The 19,215-nt window shown below is 46.8% G+C and overlaps 1 protein-coding gene across 10 annotated transcripts in view; it reads right to left on the bottom strand.

Annotated features, from left to right (window-relative positions):
• The window catches only part of CYFIP2 (cytoplasmic FMR1 interacting protein 2), a 125,237-nt gene that overhangs the window by 54,950 nt on the left and 51,072 nt on the right, over positions 1–19,215 (bottom strand). For 6 of the 10 annotated variants that reach the window (XM_023617332.2, XM_023617333.2, XM_070233934.1 and 3 more), the window contains 8 exons: positions 18,519–18,685; positions 17,610–17,757; positions 14,223–14,376; positions 13,091–13,247; positions 12,439–12,535; positions 9,530–9,606; positions 6,565–6,673; positions 4,572–4,691 (listed from right to left, as the gene is read on the bottom strand). In XM_023617332.2, the coding sequence (XP_023473100.1) occupies positions 4,572–4,691; positions 6,565–6,673; positions 9,530–9,606; positions 12,439–12,535; positions 13,091–13,247; positions 14,223–14,376; positions 17,610–17,757; positions 18,519–18,685 (1,029 nt within the window). Of the gene's footprint in view, positions 1–4,571; positions 4,692–6,564; positions 6,674–9,529; positions 9,607–12,438; positions 12,536–13,090; positions 13,248–14,222; positions 14,377–15,309; positions 15,385–17,609; positions 17,758–18,518; positions 18,686–19,215 lie in introns of all 10 variants that reach the window. The other 4 variants (XM_023617329.2, XM_023617331.2, XM_023617328.2 and 1 more) reach the window with 1 other exon arrangement.

Genomic DNA, 19,215 nt, shown 5'->3' on the forward strand with positions numbered 1-19,215 from the left:
ATGGATTAACTCATTTAATGCTCAAGAAAATCCCTATGAAGTCAGTATTACGACTGTCTTTATGCATACAGAAACCGAGGCTTTGAGAAGTTAAGTAACTTGGCTTCAAATCCAGGAAGTCGGGCTCCACAATCCACATTTTTCACCACTGTATACTATAGAAACTTAAAAAAGAGCTGGAAGCAGTACACCCCCTCCTTTGGAATCCTCCTGTGTCCCTCAGTCACAGTGGGTTGGTCACACGTGTTGGCAAAGGTGCGGCTGGAAGCCGTGGACCATGGCCCTGTGTGAGCTGTGGGCCCTGAGCATTTGGAATCCCATCTTCATGCAAAGAACGGGAGCTGGGTGGTTATACCCGGACACAGCAGGTCACTGCATTGGGTGGGAAGGAAAAGGAGAGTGAAACCCTTTGGGCTTGCTTTAGAATCTTGTTGCACTGCTATCAAAAAGAATCAAAGGACAGTCTTGTGCAGAGAAGACATACCTCTACGTGACACTCTAGGACACTCCTACATGGTTTTGGTTAAGCTGTCTTTTGAGATGCCCCTGTTTCATAGAGAGAAAAACTGAGGCTTGGCAGGTTAAGTAACTTGCCCAAGGTCACATAGTGAATATAGAATAGGGCTTAGGATGCGAGCCCCGGTCTTCTGATTCCAAATCACGTTTGGCCCCTGTGACACAGAAAGGGCAGTTTCCCAGAGCACGGCCAGGACATGAGATGGCCAGAGGGCCAGCTTTAACAGCTGGGGTATGGAGCTCAGCTGTCTACAGTCACAGGAAGCAGCCCCACACCAGGGATTCAACTTTATTCTCATCAGCCCCAAGGCCCCCCTAACCCTGGCTGGGGTCCAGTGTGTGGTCAGGAGAAGGCCCCAGACCATTCTTCTAATCTTGGAGCTTTGCCTCTCTGAAACTCAGATTCTATGGCTCTAAACTGGAGATAGAGAATTAGATCAAAGGTTGCACACTTAAATAGCTGCAGGGGCCAGAAAGGTCAGGTACAGAGATAAGCTGGGGCAGGCGTGAGACCTGGGGCTGGGCTGTCTGTGGCAAACTGGAGAGCCCCTGCCCAGACCAAGGCAGAGCTGGTACTTGACTGCATCTGAGGGTTGCCACTCGAAATGGGGCTTAGTGATGGCAGATCCTGCAATCTTCCAAAAGAAGGTCAAAATCTGGATTTCAATTCTGGAATGGCACACTGAGGTACCCTGTTACCAGGAAGATGAGTGTAGATGAGAAACCGAGGGATGGTTTCTGTTCTAATACTCAGCGATTTTAACAGTCTCACAAACGCGTGCCAGTGTTCACAAGGAAGATGAAGGAGAGTCCTCAGCTCTGCAGATGCAGGGCTGCTGGAAAGGAAGGTCCACGTCTTGCACCTTGCAACAGCACAGGGGTTTTTGTTATGTTAATCCAAACTGTGCCTTTGCATCAGCATGTTCTTCTGGCCTGTAAATCAGGAGAGGGCCCTTGCCTACTGGCCGCAGGGCTCAGTGATGCAGGGCACAGAAGGTTTAAACGGCCTCGGGAGTGTTCAGGTGCCTTCTGAGAGGATATCAGCTTTCGATAGTGAAGCCAGTTTACTGAGGGGCAACAAAGAAGCAGAACTGGGGAAACAAAACACCCCCATGGGCAAACTTCTGTTAAGTAGTGGAAAGAGCTATGCAATGGGAACCAGGAACCGGATTGTCAGATTGTTAATCTGCTCTGAGACCCCAGGCAGGTGAGGAGAGCAGGCTGAGTCTCAAACTCAGGCACAGCAAGGGCTGGTAGGTCATACATATGAATGAAGTGCACCAGTGGGGCTTGCAGCAAACCGAAGACAGCACAGCCCAGCTGACAGAAACGACTAGTCATTTCTAGGCAATTGTTGCCATCTGGGAAGGCTGGTCTGCAGTTTTATTCGAATCCTTCCAAATGTTAAATGTTGGCTCAAAGTTTCAAATATGCTCTGCAGCCTAAACAAAACACAGCCTGCAGGCTGCCGGCTGTTGTCAGCATCAGCTCTCCTGGAGACTATCTGCTCAGCTGTGCAGGATGAGGGCGACTGATGGAAGAAATGTCTGTAACCCTTCAGCTTGGCCTCAAGCCGCCTCCCCATCTCAGATAAGAGTTTCTAAGGTGGAGGGAAGGGCTGAGGGGAGCACATTCTGCGGTTTGTTTCTCAGAAGAGGGGGGCCTCCTGACCCCACCAGAGAGCGTGTCCCTGGGGGCCCCTCTTCATGGGCTTCAGGGGAAGCGGCTACTCTCCCAGGGTCTGTTGCCCTCACCTGATAAACATGCGCTTTTGTGCTTGTTTTGATTTTGTTCCCAGCCAGAAGAACATTCAGTGCCTTTCAAGGGGTGGGAACAGGCCACGGACACACAGACACACCCCAAACCAGTGTTTCCATAAGAGATATTCATTTATTACTGGAAGACCAGAAGATACAGATGAAAACAAAAATCCCACCACTTGGAGATAATCACTGCTAACATTTTGGCATAAACAAAGAAAAATCTATTTCTTAAAATAGGTCTCCCAGAATGTGTGCTATGTTATAGTCTCTCAAAGGAAGTGACCTAGGACTGAGGTGGGCAGTGGGTCAAGTCCTCTTACAAAACGCTGAAAATTTCCCGAGAACGTTTCATTGCAGCCCAAGATTTCTATGTTCCTCTCACCTTTTTTTTCATAAGCTACTAAGTGCAAGGAACTATGCAAAGCTCTTTCGAGGCAGTCTCTCCTTTCATCCTTATAACAATGCCATGAGGTGGATTCTAATAGTTCCTCCATTGTGTAGATGGGGACACAGGTTTGTAGATGATAAGTAACTTGCCCAAGATCGCCTAGCTAGTCAGCGGCAGGGCCAGGACTGGGACCCCAGGTCTTTCTGACTCTAGAGGCCTAGTTCTTAGTCCGCCATTTTTTTTTTTTTTTAAACCACTTTGTACAAAAAAAAAAAAAATTATTTTGAAGTAATTTGAAACGTACAGAAAAAAAGTTGTGAAAACAGCAGAGTTCCTGCATATCCTTGACCTGGTTTCTCCAATGGTAACACGTTACATAACCATTGTATAATTATCAAAAGTGGGAAATTAACACTGGTACAATTCTATCAACTAAATGATAGACCGTGTTCAGAGGTCCCCAGTTTTTCCATGAAGGTCCATTTTTCTGTTCTAGGACTCAATCCAGAATCCCATGTTGCGATTAGTCGTCATGTTGCCTCAGTCTTTTCCAATCTCTAACCGTTTCCAGTCTGCCTTCGTCTTCTATGATCTGGATGCTTTTAAAAGTACCATTCACTTTTTTTTTTGAATGCCCATTCAATTTGGGGTTATCTGGTACTTTCTCCTGCTTAGATTGAGATGATATCTTTTGGCAAGAATACTACAGAAGAATACATACCAGGGGATGTGTGAATAAATCTTATTACTGGTGATATCAACCTTTGAGGCTTGGTTAAGATGGTGTCCGGCAGTTTCTCCATTGTAAAGTTATTATTCTTCCCTTTGGAGTTAATAAATATCTTGAAGGAGACACTTTGAGATTATGCACGTATCCTGTTTCTTCTCAAAGTTCTTTTCATTTTTGAGTAATTTTTTTATTGTGGTAAAATATAAATAACAAATTTTACCATTTTAACCATTTTTAAATGTATGGTTCTGTGCCATTAATCATCTTTACATTGTTGTGCAACCATCACCACCATCCAGCTCCAGAACTTAATCTTCCTCAACTCAAACTCTGTACCCATTAAACACCAAGTCCCTATTCCCCGGCCACCACCATTCCACTTTCTGTCTCTATGAATTTCACTGCTCTAGGAACCTCATTAATAAGAGGAATCATAAAATATTCTTCTCAAAGTTCTGCCCACTAATTTTAGTATCCATTGCTGGATCTTGCCCACAACAACTGGAGATTTTCTATTTTTCTCATTCCTTCTACTTATCTGCTTTTGAAAGCATTAAAATTTTCCTTTGATTCACATAAAGACTGATCAATCAGGCTTATTCTAACTCTTGGAGAGAGAGAATTAGTGGACAGTACTTCAAATTGCTGTTTAAAAGGAGAAGAGAGCAGGCCTGTTCCATGCTTGTGCATTAGGACTAAGCACGTAAATTTGCAGGTCCCAGTGCAAAATGAAAATGTGGGACCATTGTTTAAAAATTATTCAGAATTTCAAGATGGCGGCAGCAGAGCATTAAACCAAGCACAGAGTCCTTCTGGGCCCTGTACTACTGCACACTCATGAAGCTGACCCCGTTGTGCATCCTTTCCTAGCTCCTTAGTACCATCCCCCTTCTTACTCGGATCTGAAGACTCCTAAGGGCAAGCAGCTGGGCCCTAGGGTTGGCCATCTCTAAAGATTTCAAGATTCCCCTCCACTCCCACACTCCAGCCAATCAGGAGGGTAAGATTACCCTCATACATTTCAAGTCTTTTTTTTTTCCTGCTCCATTCAGATGGGAAAGAGATTCACTGCTTCTCTTTAACTAGCTCAATACTAGACTAACAACGGCCCCCAACTAGGCTTCTCGTCTGAGGAATCCCAGAACAGAACTCCCACCAGCCCCCAGTCTCTTACCACGATGGAGGTCAGGTCCTCACTCTCAAAGCGGCTGATGGCCTGGTCCAAGGATTTATACATGGCGGCAGAGATGCGCTGGGTAATGAGTCTGTTCAAGTCAATAGATCTACCTAACAGCTGGATGGGAAAGAGAGAGAGAAAAGTTACTTAAGATTCGCACAGGCACATGACAACTACATGCAATGCACTAACAGGAAATTGGATTAAAAGTATAAAGGACATTACTGGACAAATGGGGACTCTATGTAGAAAACAGTATTGTTAAATTTCCCGAATATGATAATTCTATTTTGATTCCGAGAGAATGTCCTTGTCCTTAAGAGACGTGCGCTGAGGGATTCAGGGCTGAGTGTCATGATGCCTGCAACTTACCCTCAAATGGCTAAGAGAAAAGGTATGTATATATTTTAATATATTAAATAATATATTAATTTAATATATTATTATATTTATAGGTAAATATATTTTTATAAGCTATTTATATATACTATGAATATATATTTACAGTACATTTACTGTATTTGTGAGAGAGAAAAAACACATACATAAGAAAGAGAAAGTGAAGCAAATGTGGTAGAACATTAATAATCATGAATCTGGCTATAGAGTATACACGTGTTCATCTTGTTATTCCTTCAACTTTGCTGTAGGTTTGAAATACAGAAAGTTGAGGAAAAGTACGATTCATTCAGACTGCAGGAAGAGGCTAGGATGGGCTCCGGTACCCTGTGCTATACCAACATCCTAAATTTACCCCCGATGTTTCTTCCTGCATAGGTCCTGTGCCCCAATTCACCATCACCAGGAATAGCAGCCCCTCAGCAAGGACCTACTGTGTGCCTTTATGGGGATGAGTTTAAAAGCATGAGGATGCATGGCTGGTTATAGGATGGAAAATATAGCTTATGATAATTCCCACTGGGGTACACGTGGGCACTGTTGCAGATGCTATGTAGATAGCAATAAATATTAATTGAGTACCTGCTGTGTACAGTGCACTTGGCTAGGCGCCCAAGGATTATTCTTAACTATTTTATTTTTTCCAACTTCCCTTTTGGGAGAGAATTTCCACCAACAGACTAGGGCTCCTTAGCCATCTCTTTACGTGCAGACATAAAGCCCTCAGTATTTAATGTCCTGTGACTAATTCTGGCAGCATTGGGAACTGATAACTGTAATCTTCTGAGATGCTGGAGGAAAGGCATTGAGCCCCCGCTGTTGGCTGAGGTGACAATGTTCTTTTTTCTTCTATGAGTATCCATTTCCCTGGGGTTTCTCATAGCAATGGGAATGTCCAGGGCTTCCAGGTAAATCCTTTGCTCCTCACCCAGGGCATCTTCTCAGCCTCAGCCCTACCCCTCTTCACTGGAGTTTTCTCCACAAACACCACGGACCACACAATAAACACACAGAAGCCACAGTGTACTGGCCATTTTGCCACTGTGTGGCTGATGGTACAGCCTAGGAGTGGAGTGCAAAGTCTGCGGGAGCATCTCTTGTTTTGTCTGGCCGGCTCACATTCCTATTTTGAAGCAGGATGTGTTTCTGAGCTCCTGGCAGCATTTCCTCTACATCTGAGGTCAAATGTTAACAGAAACCAACTCCACAAACACAAACCGTCATTTCTACCCTGGGTTTAGCCTGATATGCTTCCCTTCAAAGGCCCCACAGCCGCCTTCACTCAGGCCAGCATTCGTGCTGTTCAGAGATGGAGTCACCCAGCCCCAACTGAAGGAAGGGGCCTGCAGCTTATGCTGCAAAGGCAAAGGCCTGGGTGGCCACCACTACTCCCAGAGGTGAGCGGCAGATGGGCTGAGAAGCCTAGAACTTGAACCAAAGGAAGCCCAATGCCTTTTTACTTTTTGTAACATTCTGAGGCTGCGTTCCACCTGTGCTCAGAAGTCCACATGGGGCAATACACAGGGCAGACAGTAGGCAGTCCTGATCTCAGAGCTCCATTCCCCCTCCACTGGGGCTCCTGTCATCGTACCTGCACGTGTCTCTGCTTCAGTAGCGTTTCATAGCGGTTGGACGGTGGGTACGGAATGATGACTCCATAATTCTTACATTCGGCCCTAAAACGTTTATCCAACAGGACACTGAAAGGGATAAAACTTACATAAGGCCAGTAAACATGACAACGAATGGTTTTCAATCACCCAGTCGCATCTATTTCAGACCATAGGATCTACTCATGAAGCGCTATCTTATATATTTTAAATATAATTTTTTTTCTGCTCTAGAGCAAAGTTCTCCAAATTTTTTTTTCAGCCAAAGCAGCTCAGTATGTGAAACAGAATTTCTAAGTTAAAGACAAGCAACACAGAAGTTGAGCCGCTTTCCCCTTTTATTCATTTACCAAAAAAGCAATTGAGTGCACACTTGGTCAATCCTAGGAAACACTCTAGGTACTGGGGATACAAAGTTTCTGTCCTCATGGAGCTTTGGGGCCAGTGAAGAGAGACCGATACTAAGCAACTAAGCAGAGGAATAAAATGATTTCAGACAATGGTAAACATCTGCATAGTATTTGCTATTTACCAGGCGTACACATGCACACACACACAGTCATTTTTTTTATCTCATAACAACCCTAGAACTTAGATGTGCTATTATTATCTTTCATACAGAGGCATGGATTGAAGAGTAATAAGTGTTCTGAAAATAATAAAAGAGGATCACTTGGGGCTAGGACGTCAAGGAAAGCCTCTCTAAAGAGGTTTTGTTGGACAGAGACCTAAATGCTAAAAATGGAAAGATCTTGGGAAAGATTCTTTCAGGCACAATAAGCTTGATTAGATGTTAGATGTTTTCTAGACGTAATTGGAAGCCATTAAAAGGTTTTAAGCAGGAAAGTGATGATCTAAATCTACGATGTCCAGTATAGATAGCAGCCACCAGCCACATGAGCCTACTGAGCACCCAAAACATGGCGGGTCCAAGTTGAGATGTGTTATAAGTATAAAATGTACACTAGGTTTCAAAGACTTAGGAAAAAACCAATGAAAACTAGCTCCTTAGTAATTTTTAAATTGATTACATGTTGAAACTACAGTATTTTAGATAGACTGGACTACATAAAACATATTAAAATTAATTTCACCTGTTTATTTTTCCTTTTTTAAATATGGCTACTAAAAATCTTAAAATTACATTTGTGGCTCACGTTTGCAGTTGCATCATATTTCTAATGGACAGCACTGATCTAGATCATTCTTTCCCTCCTGTGCTTTCTCTGACTCTCCCAACCTCTCTCAACCTCCCCCAATTTCCAATACTTTTGAAAACCACAGATCTTATAGGGAGGGGTAAAGATGAAGGATCCCATTTCTGATAAGGATATTTTATAAACTAAATATAGAGAGGACCCAGGGCTTGATGAGTCTCAGCAGGTTTATACAGACAATGGATCTGCATATTTGAAAAGAGAACTGTCTTAGAGAAGCTGGAAGCCCAGCTCACTGGTATAACCACATCCAGTTCAATCCACAGACACTTATCAAGCGACTGCTTTGTGAAAGGCTGTGTTCTCTTAGCTTTCCCTGAAATTCTAAGCTTTCTATGCTTTCTATACTTGCCATCATTAAGAGCCATTCACCTCATTTAATACACATTCTGTGATAACAGAAACTTGTGCATTCCGCACATTGACTCCTGCCTGAACTATGTCAGAGCCTCTCTAGCTGTTGAAAGCAAAATGATGCAAATCCTTTCTGCAGAAGGAAAAATAATTTATTAAGGTAAGTAACTATCCTTGAAATTATTGGTTTGTACATGTGGATTTCCAATAAGAGGGGAAACACCTATATATATATATATTTTGAGGTTTTTCTTCCTGTTAAAGGTTCTTAAAACCCAGAAATTCACAGGGGTCTAAATCAATACATATCAGCAATACCAACGAGATCTAAAACTTGACACATTTCTTAGCCAGACTTCCTCACCGGCCTCCTATCTGGCCTTCACACACCACTCCTGCTCACCTCCAATCTATTCCCCACGTTTTTACGTTTTTAAAAGAAAAACTTTTAAAAATAAAAATCAAATTGTGTCCCTGCTGCCTTCTGAAATCTTTCCGTGGTGTTCCATTCCGCCCAGGGTAAGTGCCGACCAGGCCTGCACGATCTGGGCCCTGCCCTCCTCTCCAGCTTCACCATGCAGCCCGCCCCCTCCTGTGTCTGTGTACATGTACTAACTCACGTTAATCCTCTCCACAGCCCTACGAGGTAGGCATGCTACTGTTATTATACTTCGGCCAAAGGAACTTTGCACAAGTAGTTCCTTTTGCCTGCTGTTTCCTGTCCCACCCTTCACCTAGTTTTACTTAACTCCTATCGACTTCAGATATGAACTCAACTGCTACTTTCTCAGGATACTTTTCTGTTCCTCACCCCAAAGACTGGTTCAGGTTTAACTATCATACATCCCCATATTCACATGAACTTTTCCTTCTTCAGGAGCATGTCACCTCCCTGGTCACTGTGCATTCAATAGTTTTTTTTTTTAAAGATTTTATTTTTCCTTTTTCTCCCAAATCCTCCCGGTACATAGTTGTGTATTTTTTTTAGTTGTGGGTCCTTCCAGCTGCAGCACGTGGGACGCCGCCCTGGCATGGCCCGACGAGCAGCGCCACGTCCGCACCTAGACTTGAACCGGGGAAACCCTGGGCCACCAAAGCAGAGCGGGCAAACCCAACTACTCGGCCACGGGGCCGGCCCCCATTCAGTAGTTTTTATTGATGTCTCTCTTCCCATCTAGGCTGCAGGCTCCATGAAGTCCAGCACCATAGCTGCTTATTTTCCTTTCTCATATATTCTAGCACCCACTCCAGGCCCATGGAATTGCTCAGATTTCCTTAGGTGCTAAAGAAGAAGGGAGGTTTTGCAACAGAAAACCTTGTCTTCCAGGTGGCGATCTTAGGAAAGTTTGCGGCTCATAGCTCTGGGCTCTCATACCTGCCGGCCATGGCTTTGTAGTAAGCGAAGATCTGGTCCGCCAGCTTGTAGACAAACTGATCAAAGCACAGGTTCACCTGGAGAAGAGGAAGCAGGAAATGTCAAGAATGTCTGTCTAGCTTATCACAGAAACTTAGGCAACTGAAGAAGGCAGGATTGCCCAGAGCGTGTTGTAGGGCAAGACGTAAAGGAAAAGAAGAAGCTTCTGTGGCCAAGTAAGTTTGGGAAGTCTAGTCCTTGCTCTCGAGGTCCTCAGTTAGACATAGATAAGATAAAATTCAAAAAGCTACTCAGGAACCACCCTCCCCAGTGGTCCCCTCCTCACTGTTACAAGGTGCCTGCCCAGGGGGAAGCCAACAGATAATCTTCGTACCCTGTAATGACTCACATCAGCCTCCCCACATCTCTCCTGATAGACTTTCTGGTCTTTTCACTTCATTTTACTTTGCTTTGCAAATGAAGAAGTTGATGGTCATTAGAAATTTAATCTTTGGTTTTGAAGGAACAAGCCACCATCTTGCCATTTGGGTGGCAGATTGTGATGTTCAGGTGAGAAGAAAGTTCACATCAGAAACAGAGAATCAAAGCCAAACGCTGCAGCGATGGCAAGAGCAGGAAATGGGCGAGGGCCAGACTTTAAAGACGGGGCTGTGGCCTCAGCAGGGCGTAACTCCAAAGGAAACATTCGCATTTAGGTATTAATCTTGGTTCTTTTCTCACCACATTTGCAGCTCCATAAGGTGAAGTCTTTATTCAAAGAGCTTTCATATCTTTTATGTTACACCCCAGACTGTTATTCTGAACATAAAACCACAGTGCTGTGTGCAGTGCTGTCCTCACATGCAGGTAACCAAGGCCTCTGCCCTGGACTTTAAACTTCAGGGGTCCCCTCCAGGTAAGAACCTGCAGGGTCCAGGTAGCGATGCCCACTCATACCCTACACTCCCCTTCTAGAACCAGCTTTGAGAATGTTTGCCCAAATGGCTGAAGGTCCTTCCAGGCCTCGTGTGTTCTTCTCCCTGGGTTCACCCCTCATGGTGGACTGTACTGCAGGTCTGTGTGCCCTTGCCCCCAGGTTGGCCTGGGGGCCGCTGTTTGTGGGCTGGGGTGTAGACAAAGCTTGGGTCTCCACACACATGCACACCAGGCCCTTCATGGTGCAGAGGGGAGTTGGGGAATGGCAAGAGAAAGGGGCAGGCCACCAGCTGGGGGTCTCAAGTTGTACTTTTGCTCCATGCTCCCCAATGTTACTCAGGGCCTAGCTGTGTGCTTTCTTTTATTTTAAAAATCTCACTTTGACAGATGATACACTAGATTTCTTGTTTTCAATCTACTGGAGAACATGACCAGCTAAAATCCTGTCAGAAAATGGACTTGTCAGAGCAAAGATGCAACCAATTAGCCTGTCTCCTGGAATCTCGCTTCCAAGTTTGCGTAGTACTCAGGAGACAGGTTTGCATTGGGGTCCATCAAGGTTTTCAACTCCTGTAGAAATCAGAGGGTTTAGGAAAAAAGCAGCATCTACACTAGCTTTCCTTTGAAATATACAAACTTTCAACCTAATTTGGTGGTCATGCTTATCCCAAAACATTCGTGTCTTTCCTTTATAAATAAAAATGCCTTATGTTTTGTATGACAGTTTTACCTAACGGGTCTTACTCTGTGTTTATATACAACCTCATGCAGTTAAGTAGAGCAGAGACTATCATTCCAATTTCTAGAAGACAAAATGGAGACATTTCGGTAGTCACGAGTGCTTCTGGTCCTTGCGCGTAGTAGGACCACACTCCCTTGCTCCTCTTTGAAGGGAGGCACAGCCACGTGACTTGCTTAGACCAGTGACATGTTTCACTTCCAGGCGGAAGCTTTAAGTACCAGAGTGTGATTCATCCTAACGCTTCTCCTTGCCATGGCAACTATTGCATGTTCCAGATGGGTCCCAGATCGAAGGCCACATGGAACAGAGACCCCAGCCAACCCACAAGGGAGAAATGAATCTTTTGTTTCAAGCTATTAAGAATTTTGGGTTGTCTGTGACTGCACCATAACCTAGCTTATCCTGACCATTACAAAAATAAAGCTGTTGAGTGACTATTAAGTAGCTTAATAGGTGAGAGGATGGCTGCTTCAGTCCTACCAGCAGTAGAACGTGACTCTGTAAGCTGTATGACCTTGGGGTAATGACACTTGCCCACTTTAAGTCTCAAATTTATTATCTGTAAAATACATAGTAGCCCACACTTCTTTAAATTGTTATAAACATTATTTCAAAGGTGTCTCTATATAGTGCTTAGCACTGTGACTGGCGAATGATAAATATGTAACAGTTGATAGGCAGTATTACTTTGCTGTTATTAGCCAAGTAACTGAACCATAAAAAATCCATTAGAAAATTAATTTTACCCACATGGTCCTATCATTTGCCATTCCTTAATATATTTGAAAAAGAAAGACCATCATCCCAATCTAGATCCTTTTTGATGATCACAATGTTTACAAAAATCACTCTCCAGAACAAGTCATTGATGCCCCATGCTGTGGTCTGGATGTTTGTGTCCCCCTAAAGGTGAGGGTAAGGAGGTGGGGCCTTTGGGAGGTAATTAGGTCACGAAGGTTGAGGCCTCAGAGAGCTCCCTCACCCCCTTCTGCCATGTGAGGACACAATGAGAAGCCTGCGACCAGAAGAGGGCTCTCACCTGACCATACCGGCACCCTGATCTCAGATTTCCAGCCTCCAGAACTGTGAGAAATAAAATTCTGTTGTTTATAACCCACTCATTCTGTGACATTTTATGAGAGCAGCCCAAACGGACGAAGACAACCCCACTTTGTGCCAACAGCTAAAGATGTGAAAAGTCCAGACTCTCGGAACAAGGTCACGGGAACAAAAGGACAAGCTCTCCACTTGCCTCGGCTTCGATCTCATCGTACAGGAACTGCTTTTTGAACTTGGTCAGAGCATAGTAGGCGCTGTCGTTGTACAGATCCAAAGGGTACAGGACGTACCTGGGGAGGGAAGAACAATGGCCAGCAGCTTACGAATGATCTCTCTTACAGAAGGCAGATTTATACTTGCTCGGGAAATGGAAAGGGTTGGGGGAAAGATGAACAAGTTCAGAGTTGGAAAAAGAGAACCTTTCAGCTCTCCACGATGCTTCCAGCCTCCATTAATCATTAGGAAGGACTTACTTTACAGCCTGCCCACAGCAATCGAAAGTCCATGATGCTAATAAATCCAAGGCCTGAAAACTTAGTCTGGACTAGAAGAAATCGGGTGGTAATTGAGGATACTAGCTTCCTGATCCCCAGAGATAATCATTTTCCAAGCACAGCTATTAAGAGACAGAAAAGTATAGAAAGAGGGCAGTTGGGCTGGTAGACTTCTGAACTTGTCTGTAAGGCTGAGTCAGGTCTGGTGTGACCTGATCTTGGCCCTGAGCTCTCTCCCTGGTGGGGCACACTGCCTCATCTGGAAAATTCTGGGACGAACAGAGCTTGCTGGCAAACCACTCTCCACCTGCACCCTGGGAACCTCGTTGCTGGCCCAATCCTGCCTCTTACTCCATCATGGAAGGTTCTTTGGTTTCCAGGATATGGTCTGTTAGAATCCAGGGCATGGACATCTCAATGGGAAACTGGATTCGCCGACCCATGGTTAACTCCAGGAAGAATTCTCGGAACCAGAGCTGGGAGAGGTCGCAACACTGCTGCAGGGCTTCTGGAAGAATGATGGAAAGAGCCTTGGGTTACACATAGGAAGCACCAAAAGATCTTCATTATTGTTTTTATTAACTTTTATTGTTCTTCTTATTGCTGTGCCAGGCACACAGAAGGCACCCATAAACACGACTTGATCAGTAAATCCTGCTCTCTGGTACTGGAAGGCCAGCTTAACGTCTGTTTAGAAGACAGCATTCGTTAAGCTTCAGAGACAGCGGCACCGTGTGGGCAAAGGGGGCAGTGATGTTTTAGAGCTTTAGATGCCTGTACAATTTCCACCATCCCCCAACAAAGCCATCCTGAAAACACACAATCTAAGAGTAAAAGTGTGCTTTATACAAACGTAGTGTCAAGACAGGTCCCCGGGTGCCAGCTTTTAACTGGACTGCAGCTCCTTGACCCCCGTATGTGGAATTCTGGATCCCTTACTGCTCAGAGGTCTCGGAGGCCCTTCTAAGGCTGTGCTCCACGGAGACATTGGGACTGTCTGAGATCCTCTTTTCAATACCACTCCCTGGATGCTGCTCTCCCTCTACCCTGCCCTGCCCCACCTTGGCATGCATCCTCTCAGCGGAGAGGAGGAGTGGAGGACACAGGGTCAGGGTACAGCCTGGGAGCCTCCTTTGCTAGGAGTAACAAGCACGGATTGGCTCAGAGCTGCTGCTTAGAAGCAAAGACTGATCCAGTGCTGGCTGTGTCTGCATGTGTATTCCTGGTTCTCATCTCGCTCTACTAAGGACCTCACGACAAATTACCAGACAGATATTCCCTGCTAAGTCAGAATAGTTGGACTGAGCCTGGCCTTTCCGAGCTCCCAGAGTCCACTGGAAAGTGTGTACTTTTTCCCTGGTGGCAAAATGTGGCCCTTTGGGTCCATGATCACATCTCTTTGCAACTTCTGGCCTGCCAGCCCTACTTGCTATGGGCCCTGGGACCCCCGTGCTCTCCCCACTGCCCAGACACGGCGGCTCACCACTGATGTTGAGCAGGTGCGTGAAGAAGAATGACTGCTTGTGGAAGTCCTCTATGGCGAGGACAATGGGTCCGTCCAGGCTGCTCCTCAGAGTCTTCTTGGAGCCACTTTTGTCTGCGATGAGTGACTCAAGCATGGTCCGCACCATGTACAGCTTGAAAAAGAAAGTAAGATGGGAAGGTCAGGGGCTGGACTTCCGTCCTGGGGAGGGGCTGCTTTGTGTTGTATTTATAGTTTTCTTTTTTTCCTGCAAATATCTGCTCTTAAAAAGCATTGTCTTAAAGAAGCATCAGTTTAGGGTTGGAGAAGTGACTTTGGAACACGTAAACCTTCAAGAGGAAGACTGGCCAGCCCAGGAAGGAAATTCTTCCCAGGCCCAGGAGCATCCTTGGGTAGGTGGACCTGGTAATATCAGCTAGTTCAAGGCCCAGGTTCCTGCCTGCGCTGCTCGGCCAAGGGCGTGGGCATCAGAGGAAAACCTCATTCCACGTCACTCTGGAGTCACTCCCCATCTTACTGGACAGCCACAGTGGCTCCATGAGTGGAGCACTGGACTGAGAGTCAAAACACTGGGGTTTCAAGGTCAGGCACTACTGCTGACTTGCTGTGTGACCTTGGGCAACAAAGTCCCACTCTGGGCCTCAGTTTTCTTATCTGCTAACATGAGAGGATTGTACAAGATGCTTTCTCAAACAAGTCCCTTTCAGCTCTAATATTCTGAGGAACTGTGAAATGGGGTATGATCAGAACGAGCCCCCCCAACCACCTCAAGTTTCTGACCCTCAGCATTTCGAATCCATTACCGAGGGATGGCGCCCTCTGGTGGCGCCAGCTGCACAGCACAACCTGCTGAAATCCTGGTCGGAAAGCGGGTGAGATTGGTACTTACACAGGAGGCCTACTAGACAATTAACTCCTGCTTACAGAGGGCCTTAAGTGCAAAGGGCGCAAGTGCTAATCTAGATCTTTCCACATCATTTGTCTTTGAATCTTAGGGCTGGAAAGGGCCTTGAGGAGCCAGGCTAGTCCATTCCTGCTGCCTCCTGGAGAAGTGCACCCAAACCAACCCAGCCAGGCGGTGTTATACCAGGGATCGGCAGCCTCTTCGGCCCTGTGTGCCACCAGTGGGGTGAAACAAAGCCCGCGGGGACCACTGGCAGGCCTAAGACATAGATAGGAGAGAGGAGGAGGGAATGGGAGGGCAGGAGAGACAGGGAAGAGGGAGAGAGAGGAGAGAGAGAGAGAGAGAGAAAAGCGAGAGGTATTGTATACGGTGGGAAAGCCGCGGCGACTGCTAGGGGCCACTTGCCGACCACCTCTGAGATGCTCCAACCTCCCTCTGCCACCACGTCCATCCTCGCTGCCTCGGATCTCCTCTAGGACCTTACCCACCACGCACCTGGCACCGGGCTGGGCAGTGCGGCCACAGGAAGCACTGGCGCCTCGCCCCTCCCACCGCACTTCCATTCAAGGTAAAAGACCTACTGTGGCTGCTGGTTTATTCGACAGGCCACCCTCTGCAACCCCATGGATGGGCGTGGCTGGTTGTCCCTAAGAATCGAGAAGCACTGTTCTAGTGATGGCCTTTGGATTCCTCAAAGAAAGGATTCTTCAAGTCCAAGCCGCGCGGGTGTTGACTGATTTGTATCAAATTCTACCTATTTGAAAATGTGTTTCGTCCATAAGGGGGGAGCTCTTTTCTCACCTACTTTTGTGGAACAGAGCATTTAATTCACCAGAACAGTCAACATGCCGGCTGTGCTAGATGCCCATGTCTACTGTGTGCCGAAGGCTCTCACAGAGCCTGGGGGGGAGTCAGGAGACCTGGTTCTTGTCTCACCTCCACCTGTGACTCACCTTGTGGCTTGGCCAAGTCACTTCCCCTCTCTGGACCTCAGTTTCCCCATCTGTAAAATAGGGGGAGGGCTGGGACTAGTTTGTTTCTAAGGGCTCTTCCAGCTCTGACCGTCTAGGAGTCTATTCAAGGCAGGTCTGTGTCACCTGACACCACGCGGTGGTGATGGGGGCCGGGATTAAGCGGGGGTCACGCTCCCCTCTCATTTGCGTAAACGCTCCTTCCTCTCCTCTCCTCTCTCTCTGTCATTCTCTCTTCCTGTGCGTCCCCCTCCCTATCCTCCTTCTTTCCAGCTTCTCTTTGCCTTGTCTGTCTCTTCCTCTCTCAGGTCTCAGCACTTACAGAAACACCGGAAAGCCCTGCTCAGCCCCCCGGGGAAGGTCTTCAGAACCGTTTGTAGAAGCTTCCTCGGGATGTCCCACAACCAGCAGGCCAGATTAGTGCAACTGGCCCTCGGGCTGTGAAGCCAAGAGAAGTTACAATGAGGCTGCTGAGACCCCATCTCGCCCCTGTCCCTCCTGCCCGCCCCCTGCCCAGACACAGACACACACACAGGGAGGGGGGTCAGGGGGTGGGCCTCAGATGGCTCATCTCAGAGACTCATGGGCTCAGGATTTCAGAGCTGAGAAAGGCTTAGAGGTCATGGGAAGAGAGAGCTCCCAGCCTGGAGCTTCTGAGGCCTGCAAGACCTTTAAAAGCTGCAATAGGTGGATACACTTTTCCCCAATACCTCAAAAAGCCTACCAGAAGGTATTTATCCTTAAGCAGGTGGCAATGGTCTAACTAAGATGCCCAGATTCTGTACTTTGTTTTCCTGTAATTTTATCACTGCTTTGGATAAGCCACAGGCAACCTCTTGCTGTTCAGAAGCTCCAGTTGGCAACTCTGAATATCTGTGATTCTCCACTTTCTCTAAGGGATCAAGGGCTTTTGAACCTTGTGCTTTTGGAGGGCTATACAGAATAATAAAAGGGGTGTTTTGTCAGTAACATGATCTCATCCAAAGTTTTCATTTTATGGAGAAGAGATAATGAGAGCTCAGAGAGGTCAAGGCACTTGCCCAAGATCACACAGCAGGTCAGAGGCAAGACTTGTGAATTCCCAAGCTAGGATATCACTGCAGGGGAAGGGGCCAAGGTTCATTAAAGAGGGACACGATAGATGCATATAGATTCCACTTTAAACTTTTCCTACGCTTTGGAACCTGTAATTTGCCAGGCTAGGAGATAGCCAGTCCTAATATTACCCCCATTTGCCAGATTAGATAACTGAGGCACAAAGAGATTGTGTAACATGCCCAAGGTCACACAGGTATCTAGGACTAGAATCCAGGTCTCCTGAATCTTAAGCCAGCAGTCCACCCCCCCAATACAAAAATAAGATGGCAGAATAAGACTAGAGCAGCTGCTTGACCCTGCCCCTCCTGCCTGAGGACCCCCATCCCTATGGTCCCACGGCCCAGCCAGGATGACCTACCATGGCCTGGCCGGCCGCTGAGTCAACTGAGCCGGCCTGTGCCTGGAGCCACTTACCTGTGTGCTGGAGGGCCCCACAGCACGCCGGGGCACCTTGATGTCAAAGCCACCTTTGGGATCCTTCTCCCCTCTCAAGCACGGGTCATTGGGGGGCTCTCGGCCCCCCTCCCAGTCACAGATGGTTTTCCGAATTGCCTGCAGGACACTGGAGAAGGAGGAACGGAGACAGGCCAGGTTTCACCATAGGAAGGAAGCATTCCCAGCCTGTTTCTAGAGGCCATGGGTCCCAGGACCACGTGCCTTAGAATTCCTGGGGTGCTTGGGAAACATGCTCCTTCCTGGGCCCCACCCCAGAGACGCTGGTTTAACAGATTTAAGGTGCGGTCCAGACACCTGCCTTTCACAAGTGCCCTGGGTAATTCTGACACCCAGTGGCTGCCTGAGAACACAGCTCTGAGCCCGCGAAGTGGGAGGAAACTTGAGCGAGGCAGGCTGGCTAGTTTTCTTCTTGGTTATAGGAGAGTCTCATTAGTCAAATCAGATCTCTGTATATTTCAAGTTTTATTAACAGCTCATATTTGTTACATACTTACTCCATGCTGCTGTGTGCTTGGGTCTACACAGAGATTATCCCATTTCATCATCCCAACAGCTTATGAAGTAGCTACCATTCTCATCCACATTTTACAAATGAGGGGAACTGAGCTTCAGAGAGGGTAACTTGACTAAGTTCACATAGCTGATGGATGATGGATAGGGGCTTCAAACCCAGAGACTGAAGCTTAATTCATCCCAAATGTCCCATCTCCTAAAAAGGTCTCCTAGAACTTGCTGGAAGTTGCTGGAAGGGTCTGTGTGTGTTCAGAGGCTTCCAGGAAAGCTGGCTGTGCCAGGGACTTCCTCTGTGGCCTTTACCTAGCACCCTGATTTTTGACGCACCCCTGATAAAGGCCATCCAAGACCCACCTGATGAGGACGTTCTTTTTCTTTCGCACTGCCTGCCTCAGGGGCTCGCGCAGGGTCACCTGGGCAAAGTCCTGCAGAGCCGCGTAGATGGTGTTCCTGATGGCCTGGTTGAAGACACTCTCCATCCTGCCCATGAGCACCTGCAGGCCTTTGATCATGGCGATCACCTGGCCAGGCACAGATCAAGGTCAGACCTACAGCCTCGGCACAGCTGTCTGTCTAGTACCCTTCACCACGCTGCAGGGAGGGTTCTGGGTGGGACGTCCAGAAGCACAAGGCCAGCCAGCGCTCCCCAAAGGGCTGGTTCATGGCTAAGTTCAGGCAAGAAACATGTGCCAGATGGAAATCAATGCACTGCTTCCTTCATCAAGAAAGCCCTCCTCCAAAGCAACGATGTCAGCTGAACTGAACAGAGTGCCTCAGGACGCGGCTGATTTTCATCCCGGCACCAGCACCCTATCTTGTTGCTGACTGTGGCAAGTGGCAGCCAGTCCATGGACCATGTTTTGAGTATCACTCTGACTTCTGGAGGGCTCTCCACCTACCACGCACCCAGAGACCATATCAAATGCAGCTTTTTTTTACCATAACATTTTTGAAAGAATTTTTACAATCTTTGCTTTCAAAATAACTTGGCCAGTTGCTACTTGAGTCCATAAAGTAGGATTTCTGTAGAAGTCTTGTGGGGAAGCCTCCG

This window comes from Equus caballus, chromosome 14 (genome assembly GCF_041296265.1).
Source record: "Equus caballus isolate H_3958 breed thoroughbred chromosome 14, TB-T2T, whole genome shotgun sequence".
Classification (NCBI taxonomy): Eukaryota; Metazoa; Chordata; class Mammalia; order Perissodactyla; family Equidae; genus Equus; species Equus caballus.